At 33.7% G+C, this 12,555-nt stretch overlaps 1 protein-coding gene across 2 annotated transcripts in view; it reads right to left on the bottom strand.

Annotated features, from left to right (window-relative positions):
- The window catches only part of LOC129231527 (glutamic acid-rich protein-like), a 276,821-nt gene that overhangs the window by 252,603 nt on the left and 11,663 nt on the right, over nt 1-12,555 (bottom strand). For both annotated transcript variants that reach the window (XM_054865866.1, XM_054865867.1), the window contains exon 2: nt 5,979-6,061. In XM_054865866.1, coding sequence (XP_054721841.1) covers nt 5,979-6,026 — 48 coding nt within the window. In that variant the 5' untranslated portion in view covers nt 6,027-6,061. The remainder of the gene's footprint in view (nt 1-5,978; nt 6,062-12,555) is intronic.

The raw sequence follows: 12,555 nt of genomic DNA, 5'->3' as shown, positions 1-12,555 counted from the left end.
CTACCTAATGTGGATCCGTGAATGCTATTTCGATTGTACAATGAGGTTGAGCAAGCACACGAGGCGAATTTCTTTATGTCTTTTTGTGATTTTAACCAACTTTTCGTGGTAATTCGACTGCTTTATGCATTCATCACAAAAAAAAATTACGGGAAGAACATTTGTAAGTTATTTACTTGTGAGTTCAAAAGCTTCACGGAGTGACCCTGACTTCAGCCCTGCCCCCATCCCATTAAAAATCGTTTTTAGGGACTCAATTTTGAACATTTTCCTGGAGAGCGTCATTCAGCCCTCCTCCAACTTTATTAAAATCATCTAAAATTTTGTTTTTAGGACTTCAACTCGGAAACATTTACGGGAGAGAGTTACCTAATCCCATCCTTTCTCCTAATGTCATCAAAAATGGTTATCAATTGCACATTTAGGAATTCAATTCGGAAAATTTTCAGTGGAGGAATGATTAAGGCCCTCCTTTTTTATAACGTGATAAAAAAGTATCATGTAAATTTTTAGTCTTTGTTTCCGGAAAAATTTCCGCGCATGAGTCACTAATTCCTCCCCTTCCCAACTAAAAATCATACTCTGAAGTTGCGCTTTAGGACTTCCAATTTCGAAAAATTTGCAGTGGAGAGCTCCAGACTTACGCCTTCTTCCTAAATCTTTAAAGATCGTCAAAATTTTCGTTTTTATGACTTTAATTTCGCAGGGAGGGGGGGAAGCGAGAATCTCTGAACCTTTCCTTTAACATCATCAAAGATGACCGACAAATACGTTTGTAGGACTTCAGTTTCGAAAACTTTCCGGTCGAGTTCCAATTCCCATTACTTCCCGTAAAATCGCATTAGGTGGTCTAAAATTGCATTTCTAAAGCTTAAATTTTGAAAAAAATTTCGGGCGAGCATCTCCGAACTCTTTTGGGGAACATCATCGGAGAAGATAAAAAAAAAGTATCCCTTGCCTCATCTTGTCCAACAGGGGGGGGGGGAGAGAAAAATACGATTTCGATTGATTTCAGAAATGTGAAGTTGGTAGTAATCTCAAAACTTGGTCTAGGGCGCAAATCGACGTTCATCCGGCACTGGACATGACCATAATTACACGATTAAACCCCCCCCCCTTTTTCTTTATCTATGTATTAATTTTTTATAAAAAAAATCCTCCTTTTAACAATTCTGTGTTTTAGAATGCTTAGTTTCAAATTTTATGGTGAAATATCCTCTAATTTATTATTATTATTATACTAGTTTAAAAATAAAATCAGAACTCTGTTGTCATAATTTGATAGGCATAAAAGTTTGATGAACTATCCATTAATTGCCGATTAGAGAGATATTTTTGTGAGACGTTTAACTTTGATACTTAAAATATTTCCTTTTTCCAAAATGCATTAGCAAACCAAAGGAGCAATGGAACTTGAAATAACTCTGAGACATGAATTAAAAACGTACACTATATTCCAAATTAAAATATTTTCGCATTGCTTTTTAATAAATAAAATGCCGAATGTATTTTTCCCATTTTACATGTCTACGAAACCTCACTAAATGCGTTAACTATATTTTCTCCCCGAACGCGACTGCATAAAGGCGTTCAAAAGACATTTGGCGCCAATCAGGCTTGGCGCGGGCCTGCATCAAATGTCTGCATATATCTCTTTCTCCCCCCCCCCCCCTTTGATCAGGCGCTTTGAACACAATAACTCGCAGTAGATACGCTGCATTGGTATAATTGCCGCACCCCGAAAAGGATAGGAGTCTGTCAAAAAAATTTTAAATGTTCAGAAATGCCGCATTGCCAAAAACGCAGCACTTAAAAATGATGAGCAACTCCTTGATATTGATGTTATACCAGAGTAGAAAATACCCATTAAAAATGTAAAAAAAAAATACAGTACATATTTGCTTGTGGCTTTATCCCCCAACTTTTAAAAATGTGAAGAAATAAAAATGGTATCTCGCATTTAAATTGAATTTCAATTTTTCTCCAAAAATAAAAAAATCGGGAACGTTTTGCCCATCTAGGTTTTGCCTTTTTTTTTTTACAAATACTCTTTGCAAGTAAAGAAAATGATATTTTATAATCATGTTTATGATTTAGAATGAACAATAATCATATTTATGTATGAAAAAAGTTAGTTTCCTCGATTATTTTTGAAGTGGTTCGTTTTTGCAAATTTCTGTTATCTGTCGCTTTTATTTTGTACTAACATCAATAAACTATGCACAGTTTACAGGTTTTTCATTTTTTGCTTCTGACGTTCCTTAAAAGGTTTTACATAGCCTTTCTGTTTAAATAGAGCTCCATTGGTGAATAGGGTATTCGGCTTCTCCCACACGTTTTAAACAGTTGGCCGCTTACTTTAGTTAAAGCTTCTAATTGATGGGTAAATAATATATAATAGCATCAGAATGTGCCAGTATCTATGTCTTTATTTTTTCGTTAAAACAGTAGGACTGATGTCGGGGCGATAAAAAGAAAAGTCAATCATAAACGCTGCTATGGCAAAAAAGTCACTTACGAAAATTTTACTTTTAAAGAAGCAAACTCTGCGGCGTTCTTTCCAGAAATTACTGTATTCATTTCAATGAAAAGTTCAGAATCCGTTTGTTTCTTTTACTTTTCAAAATCAAAACATGCAGAAAATTATTGGTGCGGCATTGTAAAAATAAAAATCAATGCACAATTAGAAGTGCTATACTAAAGAAAGAAAAAGCTATACTAAAGTAAGAAAGATTATACAAAAGTAGGAAAATAAGGAGAGCACTCTAAAAAGTAGCAAAAACTAGGAAAAATAGGAACTCTTCGGGGTCTGAGTATACGAATTAATTACTAGAATAATTAACTTAATTGAAATTATAAACAACCTCATAAGTAAGATGTCATTTTCTTCCCCTTAGCTTTTGGCGAAAATTTAACAAACAATTGCATTTTGTCTACGTTTGAAAAATTGCTTAAAAAACGGACTCAGTTCAACAAATTTTGATTTTGTTTTTTAACTGCTCGATTAAGAAAAAAATGCATGTGCTGACAATTATAAATATTTTGTACAAGTATAAATATTTTTGTACTGAAAACAACTGAAATTCTTTTTCAAATTTCTCATTGGTTTAATCTTTGAGATGGAGGAATTTGATTCAATGACAAGAGTTTATTTTTGGAAACTCAGCATTTTAAATGATTTTGTCATTGTGAAAAAAAAAAAAATCATGTCAAATTATTGTGCTCATTTTTTTCAAATATGCTGTTTCGAGTATTTTTGTGAATTACAGTTTGACAAGATGATTTGTGATGTGGAAATGTTCGTCTTGGACTTATTACTTGTTCCTGGGACTTTGGATTCATCTATAGGCAAGAAGGACTTTTTTGAGAAAGGACTTCGAGTGATTTGAGCGATGATGCTTTGAGCTGTAGCTGCTGATGGATGAAGCATTTTTGTTGGATGTAGATCTATATTTGTTTATTGTTGAATTGTTAAATTTTTTGTAAAAGATTAAACCTGGGCCTTTGTGGATTTTTTTTTTTTTTGGGGGGGGGGGTATTTTTGAATCTGCTAAAATTGTATAAAATTTAAAATTTAATAACATTACTGAATGAGAAGGGGGGATATGATAGACATCGGTAAACGATATTTGACCGCGTTCTCATTCCTAATGTAATGTAATATAAAATTTACTTTATTCAAATTAGATTAACTTCTCAACTCTTTCGGCACGTGTAAAGTTTCAGTTTTAGGTTGACATCCTTTGATGCCCAATCATTTGCAAATGAGGCAAGTATAAATAGTGAACGATTCCAATCGTTCTCTCTCTTTTCTTTCGAGTTTGTCAGCCTCTTGTGTGTTGGGTCTGGTAGGTGTTGAGGAGTTGTGAACTCCACCTCCGCTTATAGCCAGGGTTTATTCTTATAAACTTATTTTGTTAGTTTATTTATTTTAGTTTCTATGGACCAATAAATTTTTGGTAAGATTTTAAACAAGTTTCCAGTGTTCATTTCTTCACATCAACATTTGATTCTGCATCTTCCACTGTGTGGTATTATCTCTGCTTGTATAAGCATATAACATTGTTTACTGACTTACGGAATTTAGTGTTTCGGCTTTTCGTTTAAACATCGTAAGTTATCAAAAACAACTTTCAGTGATTGCTAATCTGGGAGTTTTGTGATGAAAGGTTCGTCTTTAGGGGTCGAAATTTTGCGAAGGGTCCGTTTTTAAGGGTCCAAATTTTGTGAACGGACCTATTTTTTATCTGGATTGAAATCTGAAGGGAGACTTTTTTTTCTTCAGTGTATATTTTTGAGAATTTTCTGTTCGCCAATAAATTCGCCAAATTCGAATTTTTTTCGCCGAATTTACAATTTTATTGCATTTGGCACATTGGCGAATGCTTAGCGCGGTCCCTGGTACAGCAATCTTTTAGCATCTACTTTCAGTTAACATGATACTTTTCTTCATTTTCTTATTGCTATATAACACAAAACCTGTTAAGCAAAATAAAAGACTATTTTTTATTAGTATAATTTTGATTGTACTAATCAACATATCATATAATGCCTAGTAACAAAATTCAACGTCCTGCAATCATAGGTTGATGGCAATTATCACTTTTTTTTAGCATACTTAAAGATACTTGCATTAAAAGAGAAAATTAAGAAATTCGATTCAAACGTTAGCAAAAATTTACAACAAAGTTCCAAATTTTTCATGGGAATTGTTTTTGTCTACCTATCAGAACAGACAAAGAACATCTTTCTATCATTTTCGATTTGGCAGAAAGTCTTTAATCACTTGCTATTTGGTGAGAGATTGATAAGTTATAGAATGTTGTGGCATCCCATATAAGATCTGTCAACCTTAACAAAAGAAAAAATTGGAGATTGAGTCAAATTTTCAAAGGAGAAAAAAAATGGAGATTTTAAATGATTGTGGAAAAAAGTTTTCATTAAGTACTTCAAGCTTAAAATTTATTTCAGGCGTAAATTTAATATCATCTTAAAATTCTAAAAAAAATTTCAAAACAACATGCAAGTGACATTATATAATATGTATTAACATATATTTACTAAAGAAAAACACCAATACACTTTTAGTAAGCATCATTTGCACTAAGATAGGATGTTAATTGTCAACTAACTATAGTTTTAATTAGTTAAATAGGTTGAAAACTTAGTAATTTCAATTTTAAAAATAAGGGTCAATTGCAGCAGAAAATTTCAAGTAAAACAATAAGCTTATATTTCACATGCATGTTTTTTTAGGGGGGGGGTGGAAGCAAGGGATGTGAAAAATATTGCTGTATTTTAGCTGTGTAGCCTTTTCAGAATAAGTTCAGGAAGTTATCAGAAAAAGGTCTAATTGGAAGTAGATGCTAACCGATTGCTGCTCAATTACATAATAAGTGTTAAAAAATTGCATAAGCCTATTTTCCCATGTGTATACGATAGATCAGTGGCACCATTGGGTCTTGGAAAAGGCGACACACTATAGAAGCGCCATCTATTGAGGCTCAGAATAGCCATTTCCTTTTTACAAACAAAAATCTCAATAAAATATGAAACAAATGCAAAAAATAAAAATCTAACAAAAATTGGGAGAAATTGGTATTAAAACCCTGTATAATCCAGAAAATACTCAAAAAACAGGAGAGTTGGCAGGTCTGCCATTATTTCCTTTGATTACCACTTGGCGAGTTAGAAGATCTACTCTTATGGCTCTATTTTTCATTGTCCTACATGCATTTCGATTGCATTTTTAATTGCCAGCGCTGTTTTGCCTAAAAGCTTAGTTTTTTTCAGGAAACACTGATAAAAACCAACATTAAATCTCACAGGAAAGGGGATGAGACAATTTTCATCCTTGGCATTATGACGTTTTGGCCTTGTGCACATAAATATAGTCGATTGCTTGATAAAACTTTCAATTAAGAACAAAACATATATTAGCACACATGAAATGAATTCAGGCAATATTTATTACTTACATTATCATTTTCCATTGGAGAATCTGGTTTTATTGGGTTTGGTTCCATTTTAAAATGAATTCATCAGATGATCACTATATTATCTAAAAAAAAATTGAACTTTTTTAAGCTAATGTTTAAATCAACTAAACACATTCAAACATCTCAACAAAAAGCAAAACATCACATACGCAGGGAAAAATATTTCAAAAAATTTCAATCCAAAAAATTTTAACAAATTACTAATAAAACTATAAACACAAAGAGTGCAATGATACCTCATATTTTATTCACTTAGAAATTAGATAAGTCAATCAGCTTTTCTTACAATATGTACTTTTAGTACAGTTAGTTCTAAACCTCAACAGCCAAAGTAAAAGTTTTCCCCCAACTATAAATTGTTTTATACTGTTCACATATAATTTGATCAAAAGTTGCATCATTTTAGGCATCAGGTTTGAGGGGGAGGGGGAGAGAAGTTGGTAAACTAGTAGTTTTTTTACCAGTTTTTTGGAAATATTAAGAAAACTATGGCGTTTAGCAAGAAATTCTTTACACTAAATTGCGAAAAAAATGGTCCTTTGCATAATCTTGTTAAGGGAATGGTACCAGAGTCCCGGAGGGTGTAGAAGTCGACAGTTTTCGTATTTTTTTACATTTTTTTGAAAAATGAAATTATAACTACTATGTAAACTGTGTGAAATAAGTAAAATAGTTTACTAGTACAATTGTATCATAGTCCAAAAGAAGCTAAGAGGCACCATGACCATATAGAGTTAGAAACACTGCAAACTAGCATAGAAACACTAAAAACGAGAATCAGTTGTCAAGAACAAGCGTGGCTCTGGTCGACCAACTGCACACTGCATCGGCCCCACTCCTCTCACATTCTTTCTTTCTGTCAGTCATCTAGGGCATGGGTGCAAGTTTGGCGACTTGTTTTCAAATATGCGTTTGATTTCAATTTTAAGTTTTTGACTTTCCTAACGACATGAACTTTGTTTAAATTGTAATACAGTGACCTCTCACTTATACGCGACCAAAGGGGACAACGAAATTTTCACGTACAAGTGAGATTCGCGCATAAGTGAAAAACCCCAAAAATAAGCTTAAATACAGTAAGTTATCAACAGTTATAGTAATACTAATAGTACACTACTGATACTAATGAATAAATACGCACATCATTTCCATTTATGCATTGTAATTTAATAAAGATGTAAAATTTGAAGTTGCACGTTTTGTCATTTTTTATACACTGTACAGTATGTAAGCGAATTCCACAAAACCTAAAAACTGTCGCGTGATCAGTGTCATAGTCTGTGAGGATACAAAAGATCTTCGATGGCTATGTCAATGCTTTCCGCTTCACCACGACTTTTAAAAAGGTCAACCTTTTCGCATGTAACCCTTTGTCCCCTCCCAATGTCAATCACCAAGACTAACTGCACCCCCAATCGCACACTTGTGCGAAAAAAAAACGCGTTTTTGGAAACATTTTGAACATTGGAATAAAGGTGTGTGAAAGCATTCCAAGAGACATCAAGAAGTGTAAAAATCTTCCGATAAGCAAAGCGTAAATTGGCAATTTAACTAAAACTTGAAAAAATTTTATTGTGCATAAGTGAAAGGTGCATTTTAGGTTTCGCGTATAAATGAACAAGAGTTAACATTGTTTTCCTATATTGCTGGCCGGGCCCGTGAGAAAAACGCGCATAAGTGAAAAATGCCTCTAACAGAGGTCGCATATAAGCAAGAGATCACTATATTTAAGCATTTTGACATCGTAAGTGCAAAAACCTAAAATTCGGCAACAACGGGGGTCTGGGGGTTCTCCCCTAGACATTTTTTTAAGTTGAAGTCCAAAAAACGCAATGGTAGGCCATTTTGGTTAAACTTCATTGAAAGGAGTGGTTCAGAGACTCTTACATCAATTCTTTCAAACTGATAGTCACGAAATCACAATATTGGGCAACCTTCAAAAATATTAGAGAAAAGAGGGACTCGGGATCTGGACTCTCCCCGAAATTTTAAAAACGAGATTGTACTCCATCTTTTATTATGTTTATACGCTTTTTGAATGCAGTATCGAAGGGATGGAGTTAAGGAACTCTCCTTCTGCAATATTTCAAAATAAAAGTTTCAAAAACGCAATTTCAGACGATGTTGGATAACGGCATTGGGGGTTCCCTGACATTAGCTTTTTGCCAGATTGTAAACATTTTTATTGCAGCAATAAAATAAAAACACTTGGGACATAAGATTTTCGCTTTGGCAACATAAATCAATTCTGATCGGAAAGTCGACCCAAGGTAGCGCCAACAAACCAGAACAGAAGGAAAAGTGGAATAAGGGTATGGGCGACTAATGATTATGAACTGGCACCTTTCCTTTAGTCTTCGTTTGAAAAAGAGCAGGTTGTGAAATTAGCCATAAAAAAACCCACTTCAGTGAAGAGATACATTTTTTAAACGAGGTACACTTTCCAATATTGGAACTAATGTCATATACCCCATATTTGGTGACTTTTTCCTGTTGGCGCCAAGAAAGCATCGCCAAGAAAACGATGTATGACGACATATGTCATACATCGTTTTTAGCGATGCTTTTTTAGCGCCAGCAGTAAAAATTCAGATAAAAAAACATGATCAAAGCACTTATATAAAAACATAAAACCACAGCAAAAAACATTGCGAATATTTGCTTCAAAAGTACCAGAAACTAGAAAGCTTTTGCACACAAATAAAAATTACTAGTAGGTACTTAAATTGCTTAAATTAACAAATTACTATCACAGCTCTCCAAAGAAATTTGTACAAATAGAAATAAAAGTATTTTCAAACATGCATTTCCTCGAATAAAAACAAAGTCATACTCTACTAAAAAAGAGCACAGCCATTCAATATGCAATGTTTAAAGCAGAAAACATCCCCAAAATATAACTATTCCAGCCAAAAAAAATAAACGCTTAGTTATTCAAATTTTAACGTATGAAAAGTAAAAATGTTTCGCAGAACATCCCAACAAAAATACCATAAATTAATTTGCTATCCAAAAGTGCTTTCAAAATACCTACTATATATTACATAAAATAACACCTTCATATTTTTATAAAATCGTAGGGTCAACTTATTTTCAGAAATTCAGTCTACTTTTCGTACTGTTCTACTTTCGTAATTCTACCTTTTCGTAAAATAAATTTACATGCAGTAAAATAAGTTAAAAACTACAAGAAACCCTCAAAATTTTGTAAAAACATAAAGAGTTTCGGAAGTGAGAGTTTTTTTAATTCTAAAACAAAAACTTACGTTTTTGTTGTATAAATCCTCACATTCAGTCTCAAACACAACATATGAAAAACAATGTACCTTACTGAGACACACCCCAGGTTGGATTTTACTCTTAATTAACAGTCAAGTTTAAAGAAACTGGCATTTTATAATATTTATTCATCAAAACATAACTACTGACCAACACAAAATCTAAACCAACACAAAATAAGCTTTCCTATACGGTATATCGCAAGAAAAAATATTCTATCCAACATGGACCACTTACAAGTAAACAAGTTTGCCTTCGGGTTGCCAAACACAGGTTAGTTTAGACAGGGATGCCATGCTCAAAAAGTTATCGCCTCATTGTTGAGAAAAATATTTCAATTTTGTGTAAAAAATCGGATGTTGCCAAATGGGGGGTATATCACATCTGTAGCCCAATATTCATTAATTTAAAAAAAGCAACAGCAGAACTGAATCCTCACTCCCCCCCCCCCCCCCCGAATCACATCCCTCTTAAGACACTCAAATATAGCCTAAAATGGTGTTTTAAAATTTCAGCATCGAAAAATTTCTGGAAGAGAACTCTCAAACTCCTTCCTCTGAGTTCACCACAAATATCCTAAATTTGAGTTTTAAGGCTTCCGTTTCTAATTTTTTTTTCTAAGAACAGTGCCATCCCCCCTACACCTGTATACATGACTTATGTCCGCCTAAAAGTTTTAATGTTTTAATTTCAGAAAATTTTTTAAAGAAGCTTCCTACTCCCTTCCCCCTTAAGTCATCGAAAGATAGCCCAACACAGAGCTCTTAAAATTTCTGAAACAGAAATATTTCGGGCTGGCTGGCCAAATACCCCCCCCCCCCTCTTTGTGTTCATAAGAGGCAGTGTAAGTTTGTGTTAAGAATTCATTTTTCTGTTGAAAGAACAACTCTACTCCCCACATTGCCAAAGACAACCAAAAGTTTTAAGACTTCCATTTAAAAATTTTCCAAGAAAACCCCCCGAATTACCCCAACTCTTAACTTACTCAAAAATATCCAAAATAGCATTTCAATACTTCAGCATGGAGAAATTTTTGGAGGAGAGAAGTCCCCCCTCTCCAAACTCCTTCCCCTAAGTTCACTAAATTTAACTTAAATTTGCGGTTCCCCCTTTTCATGACCGAAATTTTAAGAATTTAAATTCTAAAATTTATTGAGAGAAAGTTTTTGAATTCCCTTTTCTCAAGTCCCTCAAAGATTACCTAAAGCTGAGTTCAGAATATTTCAGCTTTGAATCTTTTTCGGGGAAGGGGGCCCCAAACCCAGAAACGGTCTAAAGTTGCGCTTTTAAGACTTTTTATTTTTTGCCTAAAGAGAGCCTGAAAGTTTTAAGACTTCAATTATAAACATTTTTCGGGAGAAGGTCCCAAATTCCCTTTCTCTTAAGAAATTTAAGTACACAGTCAACTCTTGTTTATAGCAGTTAATTCGTTCCAGGCTTTACCTCGATAACTGAATTTCCGTGAAGTAGGACTCCCTATTTATAAACCGACTATTTTCCTAATTAGAGCTTATTAACTTACTAAGGGCAATTTAAATAAGTTTTTAACATGGTTAGAGCCCCTTAGACATGAAACAGCACCCTAAGCCACCATTACATTTGCATTACTTAATATATTACACAAAATATGAGAAAATGAGATATATTAGGCGTAATAGATATCATAGTTATTTATTGGGAAATAAAACTACATAAACACATACAGTTCTTACACACTACTACTAATCTATGAAAATAGTTTAACTTGTTCGATGAAGAATTAATTGCCAGTAAGTGATCGTATATGTCCCTGTTCTTCTGCTACATTTATCCTCATTAAAGGTATTGCGCATACAACTTAAAAAGCTAGTACACTGTTGAACACCTTTTACAGTATATTGTACTATTGTATTTATCCCCTGGTGATTTATACTTTTACTTATAATGTTTAACGGTTAAAATGAAATAGAGATTCCTACACTTTCTTCTTCGATTTTATACCTCCACTTCCTCAACTAGTACAACTACATCCCCTCAGAAGAGCTTACCTTACTTGGAAGATATACTGTGTTCTTCTTTTGTAGGAAAAAGTTTACACGAGTGCATAAAAAAGGCTAATTACTATACTTGGAAGAAGAAAAAATTACGAAAAAACTGCGATGTAGTGAAGTCGCGAAAGTCGAAGCACGAAGTAGCGAGGGACCACTGTAGCCTCAAATACACTGAAGAGCCAAAAAAACTGGTATAGGCATGCGTATGCAAATAAATTGATATGGAACCAATCAGAACACGGCGCTGCGGTCGGCAACGACTATATAAGACAACAAGAGTCTGACACAGTTGTTAGATCGGTTACTGCTGATACAATGGCAGGTTATCACGATTTAAGTGAGTTTGAACGTGGTGTTATAGTCGGCGCACGAGAAATGAGACATCGCATCTCCGAGGTAGAGGAGAAATTTGGATTTTCCCGTACGACAATTTCACAAGTGTACCGTGAATATAAAGATTCTGGTAAAACATCCAGTCTTCGACATCGCTGCGGCCGAAAAATGATCGTGAATGAACGGGACCAACGAAGATTGCGAAACATCATTAAACGTGACAGAAAAGCAACCCTTCCGCAAATTGCTGCAGATTTCAACGCTGGGCCATCAACAAGTGTCAGCGTGTGAACAATTCAACGAAACATCATTAATATGGGATTTCGGAGCCGAAGACCCACTCGTGTACCCTTGCAGGGTGGCGACAGGAACTGTGAAAAAAAGTTCCCTGACTTTTCCCTGATTAAGTTCACTAAATTTCCCTGATTTACGTTACCAATGATAATGGTTTTCTTTCTTCGCTTTACTTGAAATCCATTGTATGTTTGTATAAAATGCAGTATTTTAAACGTTTTAAGTTATGTAACATTGTTGAACTAAAGATATATTTTAAAAAGATGCTACTTTTTTTAAATAAAATGGTTAAAAAAAAGACAATTTTTTTTGGGGGGGGGGAATGACCTACAAAACATATATATTAAATTTTTATACAATGGAAAGATTATAGAAAATTTTAAAAAACTTTACTTCCAGAAACCACTTAGCATAAGAATTTAAGAAATTATTAAAATTACTTTTAAAAACACGTGTATTTATGATAGTTCAAAATAATTTCCATTACGTTTTAGTTCTAAGTTTTCAAACAGTATAATAATTGTTGCAAGAATAATAAGTAATAGTGGAAGAATAGAAGTAATGTAGTTATTCGTATATAACTAATTCACATATTTATGCAAAACAGATGAAACCATTTG

Source organism: Uloborus diversus, chromosome 10 (assembly GCF_026930045.1).
Source record: "Uloborus diversus isolate 005 chromosome 10, Udiv.v.3.1, whole genome shotgun sequence".
NCBI lineage: Eukaryota > Metazoa > Arthropoda > Arachnida > Araneae > Uloboridae > Uloborus > Uloborus diversus.
The sequence above is the reverse complement of the archived record's forward strand: the minus strand, read 5'-3'. Positions and strand labels throughout refer to the sequence as shown.